This window comes from Mustela nivalis, assembly GCF_964662115.1.
Source record: "Mustela nivalis genome assembly, chromosome: 5".
NCBI lineage: Eukaryota > Metazoa > Chordata > Mammalia > Carnivora > Mustelidae > Mustela > Mustela nivalis.
The window spans coordinates 95,366,896-95,385,250 of NC_139024.1; the positions used below are offsets into that span (position 1 = coordinate 95,366,896).

General features: G+C 37.7%; 1 protein-coding gene across 1 annotated transcript; it reads right to left on the reverse strand.

Moving 5' to 3' along the window:
* Positions 1-1,067: 1,067 nt before the first annotated feature.
* On the reverse strand, positions 1,068-2,228 carry DEFB113 (defensin beta 113; the record flags this gene model as incomplete). The annotated part of the gene is made up of 2 exons (XM_082729453.1): positions 1,068-1,258; positions 2,171-2,228. 2 exons carry the CDS (start codon positions 2,226-2,228, stop codon positions 1,068-1,070), a joined length of 249 nt encoding a protein of 82 aa, XP_082585579.1.
* Positions 2,229-18,355: the final 16,127 nt, after the last annotated feature.

The window sequence follows — 18,355 nt, forward strand, 5'->3', positions numbered from 1 at the left end:
GATTGCAGTGTTAAGCATTTATCCAAGTAAGAGAACTTGGAATTATCATCTCTTCTTAAACCTCAAATTCACTGAACTTCTTACATTTTCTCTAAATCAGAATTCACAGTTAAATTTTTATATTTTCCAAATCAGTGCTATAGCTATAGGTAAAAAAAAAAAAAAAAAATAAAAAAACGCAAAACACTGAGTGGAGACTTTAAATTCTACACATCAAGTATTTGTGGATAGAAAACATTATAATTCACAAGAAAGTTATGTCAATATGAATGCAATATTATGGTAGAATTAATGTGGAATGTGAAAAACTGGAAGCACAATGAGTTCATTGAAGATAGAGATAAGGACAGAAGTATTAAATACTGAATTATAAGATGAAGAAGTTAAATAAAATTCTAAGGACCTGGAGAGAAGACCCTTACATTAACTGCCTATGTTGACAATTAATTATGATAAAAGTTTAGCTTTAGAATTAGAAATGGTCTTTTTGTTTGTTTGTTTTTGGACGTTTTGGGGTTCTCCAAATTTTTTATACTTTATGATAGGAAAAAAAAAAGCCTTAAAAATGTTTTTAACTTGCTTTATGCTCATCACATTTTACTCCCTGCTGAGTTTTGCTTGATTGTTCTTACTCATAAATACATCACCAATAGTGTCTATTAGGTGATAAAGGTGTTTATGACTGTGCGTCTAAGACTCAAGCACATTTTGCTGAAACTATGGAAAGATAGCATAAACCATGATTGATGAATGATGCCTAAAAGACCACATGAAAATAATGAGGTTACTGCCCAGGGCACATAAACAGGCCAGAGATAAATTAAAGATGAAAGGTGTTTGTAATGTGGGTAGGGGAAAACTCCTGCCCATTTCACAAATAAGCTACCACTCTTCTTTACATCTCTTGTAACTAACCCAACTTTGAACTCATTAATCTCCATGATCTAAGTGTGTAATCCAGAAGACCAGAGGACACCCACACAAAAATACATTGATGAAAAGTAGAAAGTTAATTTTTATTAATAGTAATGTTACAATTTAGTGTTATGTTGTATGGTAGACATAATTTACAGTGTATCCCCTGTGGTATTGACAGGTTCAAGAACTGGCTTTTGGTATTCCCGCACAACACAGCAGGGCTCTGTACTGCAGTAATTGTATATATACTCCCAAGTGTTGCATGAAGTCTTGCAAGCACCACGAACAAGGTAACATTCTATTTTTTTCTCTGTATCTTCTTTTGTTTTTTTCTGTGAAACTGGGAAAAAGTATCTATGATCATGAATCCAGATTTAATCCCCTTGCATAGATAGGTGGATAGATAATAGACAGATAAGCATATAAAGTTGTTTAAAGTAAAGAGTTAAGCCATTTTGTTTCTAAAATTATGTCCAGGCAATTATATAAAAAGTTCACATTTTATCCCCTACAAATAGTGACAATATAAATACTTATCTATTGAATAATAGTTCCTTGACCACTAACTTTTTAAAAAAATAGAATATCATTAAATATATAATATTTGCCTGCTTCCTCAAGAGTAAAGAGAAAAAAATGTGTAAAAAATACTCTACCGGGGCACCTGGGTGGCTCAGTGGGTTAAAGCCTCTGCCTTTGGCTCAGGTCATGATGCCAGGGTCTTGGGATCGAGCCCCGCATTGGGGTGTCTGCTCAGCGGGGAGCCTGCTTCTCTCTTTCTCTCTGCCTGCCTCTCTGCCTACTTGTGAGCTCTGTCAAATAAATAAATAAAAAATCTTAAAAAAAAATACTCTACCTGTTTTGTGTTCTAAATAACCATCCACCTCCAATATTCTCTCACCCCACAAACTACTGGACTACTTGTAGAAAGCTTAATTTTGACAACAGCTTGCATATCAGTTCATTAAATCACATTTAAAATAAGAAGGCAGTAGGAAGTATGTAAGAAGTCATAGTCTCATTAAACAAAATAACAAACAGGTTTAATTCTACACCCAGGGAATATTTTTCCCCTTATCCTCTCAACTATCAGTTCCACTCATTTCTTCTTTCATGTAAAATAGAGTGACTTGCATTATAGGTTCACGTGGCATCTCCTAACAACAATTTAATTGTTTGATTTTTTTTCAGAGTAAAACATTTATAAAAAACATTTTGTTCCTCCCTTGTTTTTCATATTAGCAAATATTACCTGATGGACCACAAGACACAGTGAAGAGGAAAGTCAGGAAAATACAAAGTATCTTCATTGCTGATATTGTTACTTCAGTGAAGTTGAGACAGACCTCAAAATGTCTGAGAGTTGTGCTATTCCTTGATAAAATAAAGATAAACTCTTGTTTTTATAGCCCTTTCAGGGTAATTACTATTCTGATTAATGCCGCCTTTCAAGATTGAGCACAGATTCATGTATTGTGTAATAGCAACAAACAGAAGAGAGGACTTAGTTCTGTTATGACCTCGAGCCAAATGTGAACTCAGTTTCAGTGAGACAAACAAATAATAGGGTGAAATCTTTAAATTTTTTAATTGAAAATACACAATTGGGCTCAGCTATATTGTCAGTCACATGTTTTCTTGAACATCTATTATGTGTCAGGCAGTGTTTTAAACACTTTATATAGATTTGCTAGCTTAATCTTCATGCCCAATTTTATGACATAGGAACTTCTTCTAGTTGAGAAAATTATGGCAAAGAGGGATTATGTGAATGCCTCAAATCAGACATGTAGTGATTGGTAGACCTTAAATACCTAGAAGACCTTAGTGGACTCCAAGGTAATGTGATACCAGAGTCCATCTTTCAACTTCCACCTTCTTTATCCTTCTGAGTAAAAGCTTTTTTATCCTGTGAAGTTATCCTCTGTATACTGGCCTGAACCAGGCAGTTCCTGCAATACAATTTTTCTACAAAAGAAAAATATTTTAAAATGTAGTTTTGGGATGGTTACATTAAAAATTACCATAGTGATGTTATAAGAATAATTACTGTAATTCTTTACTTGTAATGACTTATTCATAGAACTGACTTCCTCATTCATTGGGGAAATCAGTGTGTTAAAAGTTGAAAGAACACTGGATTAAATACAGAAAACTCATCTTGGCATCTGGCTTTTCTGTTTACTGTCTGTACATTCGAGACAAATATTCACTGACTAAGCCTCAAGATGCTCTCTCTGAAGGCTGGATTGGTAGGACCAGCCACATTCATGGGTTTAAGCTAAGAATTGAACAGACACCATATGCAAAAAGAGGACTTATAAGTAATTGACATATAAATATAAATACTTTGGGCATGAAAATCCAAAAAGTTATGTCCTTACAACTTAATGATTCATGTTCTAACTCCCTCTGTCATTGAGGAAAAACAAATTATAAGGATATTCTATCATCTGGATTTTAAAAGAAGTTATCTAGTTTTGTTCATTCTCTGCTTCAATTCTTATTTGCTTATGTATTACGGCTGCATCATGGAAAATCTATTTTCTCAATATCCTCTTTCTAAAATCACACCCCCCCCAAAATAAGACACTTTAAACTGCTGCAGACATACTAAGACCTATTGTATGTAAGTACAGCAAAGTAACAGATACAAGAAATACTATAAAAAGTTAACAGGCCTGGCATTAGCATAGTGGTGACATGGATTAAGAAGATGACCTAGGACAAAATGGCCCATTTTTCTTCAGTGCAGCTGTATCCATTCTCTGTCTAAAATAAGGCACTCCTATCAAGATGGAATATAAGCCAAATTCTTATAAATTGGTTGGTCTTCTTTTCTCTCTCTGCTAAAATATAAGGTTGAAACTAGTGGCATCTGAATCACACAGAACAAAGATAAGGATTGGATGATTATCACCCCAATTCTAGCCAAGAAGTAATATAAGTAGAATCAAACTGGATGATTTATTGCTTAAAATTTATATTTTAGGGCTGACTTGAGAGAAATCCAGGTTCTAGATTTCTACTAATTACAACTCTTTTAAAGGGGAAAATACAGAGACAAAGTGTGGGGAAAAGGACAAGAATGAGATAGCAACTAATGATTAAGAGAAAGAGAAGATACAAAGGAATTTTTTTTTTAAAGGTTAAAGAATTGACCTAAAGTATATGAGCCAATTGGCATTGGTCCAAAATATTTCTACTAAAGTAAGAATTTTGGATTCTTAGATGAAAAATTGTTACTTCCTTTTTACAATGTTAGATGAGAATAGCTAATAATTATACCTTTCAAAGCCATAGATAAGGACCCTTGAAGTTGTCAGTTCTTGGTGAAAAGAATGTGGCTAGGCTTTCAGGTTTTGGGGTTGATTTGTGCCTAACAAGGGAGCTTTTCCAGGCTAATGTCTATCTGTTGAGAGTGCCAGAAGAGGGTGTGATGATGAGAAGACAGACGGTCAAGAAAGGGAAGGAAAGGGAAGGTAAGAGTAAGGAAGGGAAGGGAAAGGAAAGGAGAAGAAAAAGGAAAAGAAAAGAGAAAAGGAGAAAAAAAAAGGAAAGGACAGGCAAAAAAGAAAAGAAAGGAAAAGAAAAAGAAAAGAAGAGAAGGGAAGGGGAGGGAAGAAAATAAAAGAAGAAAAGGAAAGGAAAGAAAAAAATATTCCCTTATGGGAGTTTCCAGTAAACCTAAAAATAAAAAAAATAAAAAATAATTGACTATTTTAATTCACTGATGGCCACAAAGCTTTAAGTTTAAAGAATACATTATGGGACTAATTTTATACACTAATGGCAGACTGATTGGCACTTTGGGAAGTTTTCAAAGTGGTCAGAATCATAAAACCTTTCTACAGATGAGGACAATGAGCTTAAATTACTAAGAAAACAAAAGACTGCAGAGATATCAGCAGCTGGAACTTCTGCTACAGTTTCTACTTCCTTCCTCTATTAAAAAGCTTTTATGCGGAGTCAAGATGGCGGAGAAGTAGCAAGCTGAGACTGCTTCAGCTAGCCAGAGATCAGCTAGATAGCTTATCTAAAGATTGCAAACACCTGAAAATCCATCGGCAGATCGAAGAGAAGAAGAACAGCAATTCTGGAAACAGAAAAACAACCACTTTCTGAAAGGTAGGACCGGCGGAGAAGTGAATCCAAAGCGACGGGAAGATAGACCCCGGGGGGGAGGGGCCGGCTGCCGGCAAGCGGCGGAGCAACGGAGCACAAAATCAGGACTTTTAAAAGTCTGTTCCGCTGAGGGACATCGCTCCAGAGGCTAAACCGGGGCGAAGCCAACGCGGGGTCAGCGCGGCCTCAGGTCCCGCAGGGTCACAGAAGGATCGGGGGTGTCTGAGTGTCGCAGAGCTTGCGGGTATTGGAACAGGAAAGCCGGCTACAGAGACAGAGCCGACAGTAAGCTCACAGCTCGGGGTTACCTTGAACCGGTCGCAGGCTCGGTGAGCTCGGAGCACGGCCGGAGGTCAGGCAGACGGGAGTAACTGGGCGCGGTTCTCTGAGGGCGCACTGAGGAGTGGGGCCCTGGGCTCTCGGTTCCTCCGGGCCTGAGACCAGGAGGCCGCCATTTGTATTCCCCATCCGCCGGAACTCTATGGAAAGCGCTCAGGGAACAAAACCTCCTTAAAGCAAACCCAAGCGGATTACTCACCCCGGCCCCGGGTAAGGGCGGTGTAATTCCGCCTGGGGCAAAGACACTTGAGAATCACTACAACAGGCCCCTCCCCCAGAAGATCAACAAGAAATCCAGCCGAGACCAAGTTCACCTACCAAGCAGTGCGGTTTCAATACCAAGGAGAGCAGCAGAATTACAGAGGAGGAGAAAGCCAAGCACGGAACTCATGGCTTTTTTCCTGTGATTTTTTTTAGTCTTGCAGTTAATTTAATTTTTTCTTTTTCATTTTTTTTTTTTTTCTTCTCGCCTTCGGGTAAAATTTTTTTTTTTTAACTGTTACCTTTTTCTTTTTTAACGATTTTTTACTAGTTTATCTAATATATATATTTTTTCTTTTTTACATTTTTCTCAGGTGTTTTCTTTTTTTTAAATTTTTTTTTTCTTTTCATTTTTTTTTCTTTTCTTTTTTCTTTTTTTTTCTTTCTTTCTTTTTGAACCTCTTTTTATCCCCTTTCTCCCCACTCACGATTTTGGATCTCTTCTAATTTGGTTAAAGCATATTTTCCTGGGGTTGTTGCCACACTTTTAGTATTTTACTTGCTCCTTCATTTACTTTTATCTGGCCAAAATGACAAGACGTAAAAATTCAACACAAAAAAAAAGAACAAGAGGCAGTACCGAAGGCTAGGGACCTAATCAATACAGACATCGGTAATATGTCAGATCTAGAGTTCAGAATGACAATTCTCAAGGTTCTAGCCGGGCTCGAAAAAGGCATGGAAGATATTAGAGAAACCCTCTCGAGAGATATAAAAGCCCTTTCTGGAGAAATAAAAGAACTAAAATCTAACCAAGTTGAAATCAAAAAAGCTATTAATGAGGTGCAATAAAAAATGGAGGCTCTCACTGCTAGGATAAATGAGGCAGAAGAAAGAATTAGTGATATAGAAGACCAAATGACAGAGAATAAAGAAGCTGAGCAAAAGAGGGACAAACAGCTACTGGACCACGAGGGGAGAATTCGAGAGATAAGTGACACCATAAGATGAAACAACATTAGAATAATTGGGATTCCAGAAGAAGAAGAAAGAGAGAGGGGAGCAGAAGGTATACTAGAGAGAATTATTGGGGAGAATTTCCCCAATATGGCAAAGGGAACGAGCATCAAAATTCAGGAGGTTCAGAGAACGCCCCTCAAAATCAATAAGAATAGGCCCACACCCCGTCACCTAATAGTAAAATTTACAAGTCTCAGTGACAAAGAGAAAATCCTGAAAGCAGCCCGGGAAAAGAAGTCTGTAACATACAATGGTAAAAATATTAGATTGGCAGCTGACTTATCCACAGAGACCTGGCAGGCCAGAAAGAGCTGGCATGATATTTTTAGAGCACTAAATGAGAAAAACATGCAGCCCAGAATACTATATCCAGCTAGGCTATCATTGAAAATAGAAGGAGAGATTAAAAGCTTCTAGGACAAACAACAACTGAAAGAATTTGCAAATACCAAACCAGCTCTACAGGAAATATTGAAAGGGGTCCTCTAAGCAAAGAGAGAGCCTACAAGTGGTAGATCAGAAAGGAACAGAGACCATATACAATAACAGTCACCTTACAGGCAATAAAATGGCACTAAATTCATATCTCTCAATAGTTACCCTGAATGTGAATGGGCTAAATGCCCCTGTCAAAAGACACAGGGTATCAGAATGGATAAAAAAACAAAACCCATCTATATGTTGCCTCCAAGAAACTCATTTTAAGCCCGAAGACACCTCCAGATTTAAAGTGAGGGGGTGGAAAAGAATTTACCATGCTAATGGGCATCAGAAGAAAGCAGGAGTGGCAATCCTTATATCAGATCAATTAGATTTTAAGCCAAAGACTATAATAAGAGATGAGGAAGGACACTATATCATACTCAAAGGGTCTGTCCAACAAGAAGATTTAACAATTTTAAATATCTATGCCCCCAACGTGGGAGCAGCCAACTATATAAACCAATTAATAACAAAATCAAAGAAACACATCAACAACAATACAATAATAGTAGGGGACTTTAACACTCCCCTCACTGAAATGGACAGGTCATCCAAGCAAAAGATCAGCAAGGAAATAAAGGCCTTAAACGACACACTGGACCAGATGGACATCACAGATATATTCAGAACATTTCATCCCAAAGCAACAGAATGCACATTCTTCTCTAGTGCACATGGAACATTCTCCAGAATAGATCACATCCTCGGTCCTAAATCAGGACTCAACCGGTATCAAAAGATTGGGATCATTCCCTGCATATTTTCAGACCACAATGCTCTAAAGCTAGAACTCAACCACAAAAGGAAGTTTGGAAAGAACCCAAATACATGGAGACTAAACAGTGTCCTTCTAAAGAATGAATGGGTCAACCGGGAAATTAAAGAAGAATTGAAAAAAATCATGGAAACAAATGATAATGAAAATACAACGGTTCAAAATCTGTGGGACACAACAAAGGCAGTCCTGAGAGGAAAATATATAGCGGTACAAGCCTTTCTCAAGAAACAAGAAAGGTCTCAGGTACACAACCTAACCCTACACCTAAAGGAGCTAGAGAAAGAACAAGAAAGAAACCCTAAGCCCAGCAGGAAAAGAGAAATCATAAAGATCAGAGCAGAAATCAATGAAATAGAAACCAAAAAAACAATAGAACAAATCAACGAAACTAGGAGCTGGTTCTTTGAAAGAATTGATAAAATTGATAAACCCCTGGCCCGACTTATCAAAAAGAAAAGAGAAAGGACCCAAATAAATAAAATCATGAATGAAAGAGGAGAGATCACAACTAACACCAAAGAAATACAAACTATTATAAGAACATACTATGAGCAACTCTACGGCAATAAATTTGACAATCTGGAAGAAATGGATGCATTCCTAGAAACATATAAACTACCACAACTGAACCAGGAAGAAATAGAAAGCCTGAACAGACCCATAACCAGTAAGGAGATTGAAACAGTCATTAAAAATCTCCAAACAAACAAAAGCCCAGGGCCAGATGGCTTCCCGGGGGAATTCTACCAAACATTTAAAAAAGAACTAATTCCTATTCTCCTGAAACTGTTCCAAAAAAATAGAAATGGAAGGAAAACTTCCAAACTCATTTTATGAGGCCAGCATCACCTTGATCCCAAAACCAGACAAGGATCCCACCAAAAAAGAGAGCTATAGACCAATATCCTTGATGAACACAGATGCGAAAATACTCAACAAAATACTAGCCAATAGGATTCAACAGTACATTAAAAAGATTATTCACCACGACCAAGTGGGATTTATTCCAGGGCTGCAAGGTTGGTTCAACATCCGCAAATCAGTCAATGTGATACAACACATCAATAAAAGAAAGAACAAGAACCATATGATACTTTCAATAGATGCTGAAAACAGCATTTGACAAAGTACAGCATCCCTTCCTGATCAAAACTCTTCAAAGTGTAGGGATAGAGGGCACATACCTCAATATCATCAAAGCCATCTATGAAAAACCCACCGCAAATATCATTCTCAATGGAGAAAAACTGAAAGCTTTTCCACTAAGGTCAGGAACACGGCAGGGATATCCATTATCACCACTGCTATTCAACATAGTACTAGAGGTCCTAGCCTCAGCAATCAGACAACAAAAGGAAATTAAAGGCATCCAAATCGGCAAAGAAGAAGTCAAATTATCACTCTTCGCAGATGATATGATACTATATGTGGAAAACCCAAAAGACTCCACTCCAAAACTGCTAGAACTTATACAGGAATTCAGTAAAGTGTCAGGATATAAAATCAATGCACAGAAATCAGTTGCACTTCTCTACACCAACAGCAAGACAGAAGAAAGAGATATTAAGGAGTCAATCCCATTTACAATTGCATCCAAAACCATAAGATACCTAGGGATAAACCTAACCAAAGAGACACAGAATCTATACTCAGAAAACTATAAAGTACTCATGAAAGAAATTGAGGAAGACACAAAGAAATAGAAAAATGTTCCATGCTCCTGGATTGGAAGAATAAATATTGTGAAAATGTCTATGCTACCTAAAGCAATCTACACATTTAATGCAATTCCTATCAAAGTACCATCCATCTTTTTCAAAGAAATGGAACAAATAATGCTAAAATTTATATGGAACCAGAAAAGACCTCGAATAGCCAAAGGGATATTGAAAAAGAAAGCCAACGTTGGTGGCATCACAATTCCGGACTTCAAGCTCTATTACAAAGCTGTCATCATCAAGACAGCATGGTACTGGCACAAAAACAGACACATAGATCAATGGAACAGAATAGAGAGCCCAGAAATAGACCCTCAAATCTATGGTCAACTAATCTTCGACAAAGCAGGAAAGAATGTCCAATGGAAAAAAGACAGCCTCTTCAATAAATGGTGCTGGGAAAATTGGACAGCCACATGCAGAAAAATGAAATTGGACCATTTCCTTACACCACACACAAAAATAGACTCAAAATGGATGAAGGACCTCAATGTGCGAAAGGAATCCATCAAAATCCTTGAGGAGAACACAGGCAGCAACCTCTTCGACCTCTGCCGCAGCAACATCTTCCTAGGAACAACGCAAAAGGCAAGGGAAGCAAGGGAAAAAATGAACTATTGGGATTTCATCAAGATCAAAAGCTTTTGCACAGCAAAAGAAACAGTTAACAAAACCAAAAAACAACTGACAGAATGGGAGAAGATATTTGCAAACGACATATCAGATAAAGGACTAGTGTCCAGAATCTATAAAGAACTTAGCAAACTCAACACCCAAAGAACAAATAATCCAATCAAGAAATGGGCAGAGGACATGAACAGACATTTCTGCAAAGAAGACATCCAGATGGCCAACAGACACATGAAAAAGTGCTCCATATCACTCGGCATCAGGGAAATACAAATCAAAACCACAATGAGATATCACCTCACACCGGTCAGAATGGCTAAAATCAACAAGTCAGGAAATGACAGATGCTGGCGAGGATGCGGAGAAAGGGGAACCCTCCTACACTGTTGGTGGGAATGCAAGCTGGTGCAGCCACTCTGGAAAACAGCATGGAAGTTCCTCAGAATGTTGAAAATAGAACTGCCCTATGACCCAGCAATTGCACTATTGGGTATTTACCCTAAAGATACAAATGTAGTGATCCAAAGGGGCACATGCACCCGAATGTTTATAGCAGCAATGTCCACAATAGCCAAACTATGGAAAGAACCTAGATGTCCATCCACAGATGAATGGATCAAGAAGATGTGGTATATATATACAATGGAATACTATGCAGCCATCAAAAGAAATGAAATCTTGCCATTTGCGACAACATGGATGGAACTAGAGCGTATCATGCTTAGCGAAATAAGTCAAGCAGAGAAAGACAACTATCATATGATCTCCCTGATATGAGGAAGTGGTGATGCAACATGGAGGCTTAAGTGGGTAGGAGAAGAATCAATGAAACAAGATGGGATTGGGAGGGAGACAAACCATAAGTGACTCTTAATCTCACAAAACAAACTGAGGGTTGCTGGTGGGAGGGGGTTTGGGAGAAGGGGGTGGGATTATGGACATTGGGGAGGGTATGTGCTTTGGTGAGTGCTGTGAAGTGTGTAAACCTGGTGATTCAGGTTTACAGACCTGTACCCCTGGGGATAAAAATATATGTTTATAAAAAATAAAAAATTAAAAAAAAAGAAAAAAAAAAAGCTTTTATTCAAGCTCTAATAATTATTGGTGCTTCATATATTTAGAAACCATGAGTCCCAGGAGCTCAGGCTCTGTCCTTCCTGCTCCTGATGCACCTTCAAAACATCTATTACATGCTCCTTATGTGCAAGGTGCTGTTCCTTGTATTTACATCACATGAAAGCCCTATGAAGTGGGAATAATATTTAGCCCCATTTTCATGCACAAGGAAAGGGACACAGAAAGATTTAAGTAAGTTACTTACTTAAAGTAACAAAGTCAACTACTAGCTGGTAAGTGGTGAAACTGAAACTGAACATGGTCTATGGTTAGAGCCCACATTCTTAATCATTACTGTTACTACATATTCCAGTCACCTGAATACTTGTCTTAGAGTTACAAAGGAATTTATATAATATAATCATGAAAATGTGCTTTCCAAAATAAAAGAAATGTTACAACTCATTTGTTCTCACTCTATTTTTATAGCTTAAGGACACTCTGAAATCAGAAACTTTGTAGAGAAAGCAGTCCTAGGAGATTATTTCTAGAGAAGATTTGGAGAATAATAGAAACCAATCTTTCCTTTCCTCCCAACAAATAATCTTTCCAGTCCAGTCTTAGTTTTCCTTGACATTCTAAGGAGTAGGTGAAAACATCACATGTTATGTATTCTCAGTGAGGATGGGGCAAAAACAAGTCCTCTTGGGGAGCTCTGGTGCAATGTGTAGCTATTGTTCTATTTTAAGTCATACATTGGTGTTAAAGGCAATAATATAAACCTTAAATTGTTATTTATTTATTTATTTATTTATTTATTTATTTATTTATTATTCCAGTTAGTTAACATACAATGTAATAGTAGTTTCAGGTGGACAATATAGTAATTCAACCCTTCTATACAATATCTGGTGCTCATCACAAGTGCCCTCCTTCACCCCAACCCCCTAATCCACCCACCCACTCCTCCACCTCCCCTCTCGTAACCATCAGTTTATTCTCCATAATTAAGTCTTACACCTTAAATTTTAAACTAACCTTAAAGATAACTATTAGAATGTATGGTCTCATGGAATAATGTCATCCTATGTCTATTGACTTGTGTGCTTTGACTTGATCTGGGGGACAAATTTATAGTTTATCAAATGTATTTTTTTTGTCCTAGTCCATTATTCATGAGTTATCTTTAAAAAAAAAAATCACTCATAAAAGAATTGATGTTGAGCCAGTTGCTTACAGTCTTATCACACTGTTATGGGACTGTGAAATGTATCTGCCTGATCACTACTACTACTGCTGCCACTAACTACTAAAAAAATATCAGTATAATGGGTATGTTTATGTAAGTTATTCTGTTCCAGAAATTACCTTTTCCAGTGGGTAGGATGACGGCTACCAGCACCATTTTTTTTTAAAAGATTTATTTATTTGAGAGAGAGAGAGAGAGAGAGAGCACGAGCAGGAGGGGCAGAGCAAGAGAGAATCCGAAGCCGACTCCACACTAAGTCCAGAGCCTAATGTGGGCCTCCATTTCACAACCCCGAGATCAGGACCTGAGCTGAAATCAGGAGTTGGTCGCTCAATCAACTGTGCCACTCAGGCACCCCTAAAATCCACACTTCCAAAATTGTCTTTGAGCTCATAGTTATAGATATTAGGTATAAGTGAAGTTTGGGTAGTAGTAACAAAGAAGGGAAGGTAAGGGAGAGAGGCATGGAAATGTACAGATTAATAAATATTGAAAGAGATAATATAAAAGAACCATAACAAAGTTAGTAGGGCTCATTACAGTTTTAGCTTTTTATACAGTGATTTAGAAATATTAATCTGAAACTATGCTCAGTAGCCATTGCTTAGTAGATGTTTAAGCAATAATTACTTAACAAAAATATATTTTTTGCTGTTATTGGTGCCTTTCACTAATATATTTGTTTGTTAGACTGTACTTTGGTTAGTGGTTTCGGAACAATGGCATTCTGCAACTGTCAGAATACGCTTACTACTTTCTGGTATTATGTATCAGTGAGCTGTCTCACACTAAGGAAATTCATGTGGTGGTTAAAGTATTACATTTTTTTAAAAACTTATCTATTTATTTATTTAGAGTGAGAAAGGGAAAGGCAGAGATAGAAGCAGACTCCTTGAAGAGAAGGGAGCCCAACAGGTGGCTCAATCCCAGGCCTTTGGGATCATGACTTGAACTGAAGACAAGCCCTTAATGGATAGAGCCACCCAGGTGTCCCAAAATATTACATTTTAATTTTGAAAATAGAGTATTGATTATCTGCTGTGATATGTTATTATTTGCCTCATCTTCTTACATATGAGTGAATTTTAAGGTATAGGTTATAAATTCAATATCCATTAATATTCATTTCACATATTTTGCATATGATCCACTTCTCTGTGTCAATTTTAATTTTACTCAGCTGAAGACTAGTTCCTCACTGAATACATGGTACTTTAAACTCACCATACTATAATGTTCTCTTTTGTTCAGAAGGATTTGGGGTGTGTGTGTGTGTGTGTGTGTTTGTGTTATGTATTGATATGTGATATTTAGGACTCATTATCAAGTGTTTCAATCACATAATTCAAGTTCTCCACCTTTTTACCCAGAATTTGTTTTATTCTGGTCCCTGATGTTCACATGTCATCTTATCAGACATTCTGAAGGCTTTTCTGCTATTTTAATAATAGTGACTCTTACTTCATTCCAATATGTGGAGGGGGTGGAGGTGTGTTCCTTATTTGTCTTCATTTGAAATTAGCTTGTCCATTATTGACTTCTTTAATTATTTACCCATATATTATGGTATGGTTATTATTACTATTATCATTAACTTCTCACTGGAATGTAAACTCCATGGGGCAAGGATTTTGACAGCTATGCAGTGGAGTTTAGGATAGAATAGGCATTTAATTCATATGAATGGGGACTGAAATAAAGTTATTGAAATAAAGTTACATTTACTGAATGGAGATTGAAATAAAGTTATAGTAGCAATTGTAGTATCTACCATTTGTCTATCTAAAAAATTTTGGAAAATTGCACTTCTGAGAAAGTGAATGCCAGAATACACAATTCAGTTTCTAATCCTAAGGGATGAAAGACTAATTCACAAAGATTTTTTTTATCCATTTCTTTCCCTTTCGGTGGGTATGAAAGAAGATGACAGGAACTAATGTAGGTCTTTCTTCCTAAGCTTCAAAAAGTTGCTAGGACTTCTAATACTATGTTGAACAAGAGTGGTGAAAGTGGGCATCCTTGTCTTGTTCCTGATCTCAACGGGAAGGCTGCAAGCTTTTTCCCATTGACGATGATATTTGCTGTGGGTCTTTCATAGATAGATTTGATGAGGTTCAGGAATGTTCCCTCTATCCCTATACTTTGAAGCATTTTAATCAGGAACGGATGCTAGATTTTGTCAAATGCTTTTTCTGCATCAATTGAGAGGATCATGTGGTACTTCTCTCTTCTCATAGTAATTTGTTGTATCACATTGATTGATTTGCGAATGTTGAACCATCCTTGTAGCCCAAGGATGAATACCACCTGATCATGGTGGATAATCTTTTTAATGTGCTGTTGGATCCTGTTGGCTAGGATCTTGTTGAGACTCTTAGCATCCATCTTCATCAGTGATATTGGTCTGAAATTCTCCTTTTTGGTAGGGTCTTTGCCTGGTTTGGGGATCAGGGTAATGCTGGCTTCATAGAAAGAATCTGGAAGTTTTCTTTCTGCTTCAATTTTTTGAAACAGCTTCAGGAGAATTGGTGTTATTTCTTCTTTGAAAGTTTGGCAGAATTCCCCAGGGAATCCATCAGGTCCTGGGCTCTTGTTTTTTTGGAGGTTGACTTACCCCTCTGTATACAGCTTGTATAAAGGACAATCATGCAAGAAATATTCTGAGAAAGTAGATAGACTGTACACAAAGGATATCCTTTACAATTCTACTTTCTATTTTATTTTTTATATTTAGTGAAGGGCTTGGTTCTTACTGGGTGCTCAATAAGTAATAGTGAATCTGTATTGAACATTTACTAAATATAAGGTAATGCCTGAATGCTTTTCATTTATGATTTCTGTTGAACATAACACCAACCTGAAGGTCATCGCACAACAAGGTAAAAGAGGCGTAGAGGTATTCATTTAGTAGCCTGTTATAATCCCTGTACTAGTATTTCCACTGCTGATATTAGACCCCAAAGCAATTTGATTCTTGAACCCAAGGTCTGACCTGCTACACTAGATCAATGAATTTGTAAATGAGCAAATCTATGAAAGGCAATACTGAGTTTCTTTAATTTCTTTATGTTCTGTTTAGTAAATGGTAGACAACAGACTGACCCTAAAATTAAAAGGTGAATTCATGCCTAGAATCAGCAGAAGGATTAGTTGAATCCATGGCTCTCTGAATGTCATAATTTTTAGAATCATTAGGATAATTAAAGAAAAGGAAAAATCCATACTTCTGGGCACCACTCCCTAATAGTCACATTCTGTTATTCTGTGGGTCAGAAATTTGAACATTTATTTATTTATTTTTAAAGATTTTATTTATTTATTTGACAGAGAGAGAGCAAGAGAGTACAAGCAGGGAGAGCAGCAGGTAGAGGGAGAGGAAGAAGCAGACTCCCTGCTGAGCAATGTGGGGCTAGATCCCAGGACCCTAGGATCATGACCTGAGTCAAAGGCAGTCATTTAACAAACTGAGCCACCCAAGTGCCCAGAAATTTGCACTTTTAAATAAATCTCCTCAAATATTTCCTATGCTTACCCAGGTCTGATACCACCAATTTACACACATTCTGCTTTTCTCAGAGTGAATTCATTTATACCATTTCTTCCCTTCCTATGGTCAGTCTCATCACTGTCCCTGCTCTACTTAAGCCCTTTTCAAAACGCAGAATGAAAAATACTTTTCTCCCCACCAGGCTCAGAAGAACATGAATACCCTGGAATAGGCTTGTCCAAGCCCTCTGCTGTGGCAGTGAAATAGCGTGGACAGACTGACCCAAGTGTGAATGACACTCTACTACTGTGTAGCCTCGTGTTCCTTGTGCAAAGGGTGTTTCCATTCTGAATCTCAGCTTTATTAGGGGGACTGGGAATAAAATTAGTCACCTGCATACATGATGTGAAGATAAAATGACAAAGATGAAGACTTGATCTGACCTCAAGTAATGCTTCTTCTGTTTGCTACCCTGCCCTCTACATTTTACTGTGCTACAGGAATCTAACACAGTGTCACCTAGTAAAGATTTACTTTAGGAGCTGAAACCAAACTGAAGAATACAGAAAGCTGGTCAAATGTATGTTCATATCCTTTGTAAAGTGGTCCACAGATTCTCAGAAATGAAGAAACAAGATTTAGAAAGTATTTCTCAAGTCCATTTAATACAGTTCACTCCTTCTGGTTGTCCATATCCCTGACAAATCACCTCCATCTGGTACTGCTTGACTAGACTGAATGTCCTTAGGGCTAGAATGAGCCAATTCTTTCACATTAGCAAAATTTGGAGTTGAACCTCAAGCATGCTTTTACTAAGTGATCTTCTTGAGGTCGGTTTTCCTTATCTATAAAATGGTGAATTAAAAAAAGATTTTATTTATTTATTTAATTGACAGAGAGAGCAGGAGAGGGAACAACACAAGCAGGGAGAGTGGGAGAGGGAGAAGCAGGCTTCCTGCTGAGCAGGGAACCCGATGTGGGACTCCATCCCAGGACCCTGGGATCATGACCTGGGCCAAAGGCAGACATTTAATGACTGAGCCACCTGGGTGTCCCTAAAATGGTGATTTTAATATCAAACTTACTGACTTCTATGAACTTACTGGCTTCTATTGGCTTCTACTGCTACTTCTACTTAATATCAAAATTATTGCTTCATGTGTTAAATGAGATAATGCATGAACCTGACAAAGAAGACACTCATTAAGAACTCTAAAAATTATTGAGTTCTTACTATGCATTGATACAACTCAAGACTCTAGGGTAAAGCAGCAGGCAAGATAAACATGGTTACAACCATCTTGGGATTTAGTTTTCAGACTGAATAACTCTTCATAAAATTCAAGAGTGTTAGGAGAGAGAGACCATCAAGAGAGGCACTGTAATAAGTGATCAGGGGTGAATTCTATTGCCCTGAGAAAGGGGTAGCCCACAAAGGGTGTCCCTTGTAGAGATACAAATTAGATATTCCTGACAGCAGGATGTGTGTGAGGAATAAAAACCAGACCAGTGAGCTCACACTCAGTGGGCAACGGAAACATGAGTGGGAAGCGGGAGGTCAAGGAGCAGAAGGGGGTTGGTCTCATCCTGCTTTTTAGGCCACAGTGAAGCGATGAATTTTATTATATGTCTGATGGAAGCTATTTAAGAGTTTATGAGCTCACTCTGGCTCTAGTAGAACTGATTGGAAGGGAGCAGGAAGAGGGCCAGAGTGGGAGGTAATTTTGGAGAGTACTTCAGTGATCCTTGAGACGCAGATGTGGTTTAGATAAAGTCTCATTATCTAAGGGACACTACCTATCCATTGGGAGCTGCCTATCTGTTGTTCCTCTTGCCCTTTTCTCTACTCCCCTCCTCCCAGCTGCTTTGCTCAGTTTTCTTCCCTGGGAAACGCTTAACCTCCTACCTTTCAGATCTTATCCCAGATAAGGAGAGCCTGTGCCTGACATTTTAACCCATTGCCAAACCACTGATCACTGATAAGTCTGTCCTCTCCTCATCACTTCAGTGCCCTTGGGTTGGACTCCCTGTACTTTCTTAAGGTACGAGCTGACAATATGTCATACTGAGCCGTGTGGGAGTTTAGAAGAGAAAGTTTTCTTTTTATCTCATAATATGTGTACATTTTAAGGGATAGTGATATCCCCCAACAATGTTGCTATTTAACACATAGGGAAAACAAACAAACAAATAGAAGCTTTCCCCACCCCCCACCCTCCACCTCGACTCCTGGGAAAAATTGCAGGTTGATTGAGAGATGAGAATAAATGGTTGAAAAGAGAGGTAGAAAAAAAAAAAAAAAAAGAGGAAGAGAGGGAGGGAATAACCCTAGAAATTGACTGGTAGATGTA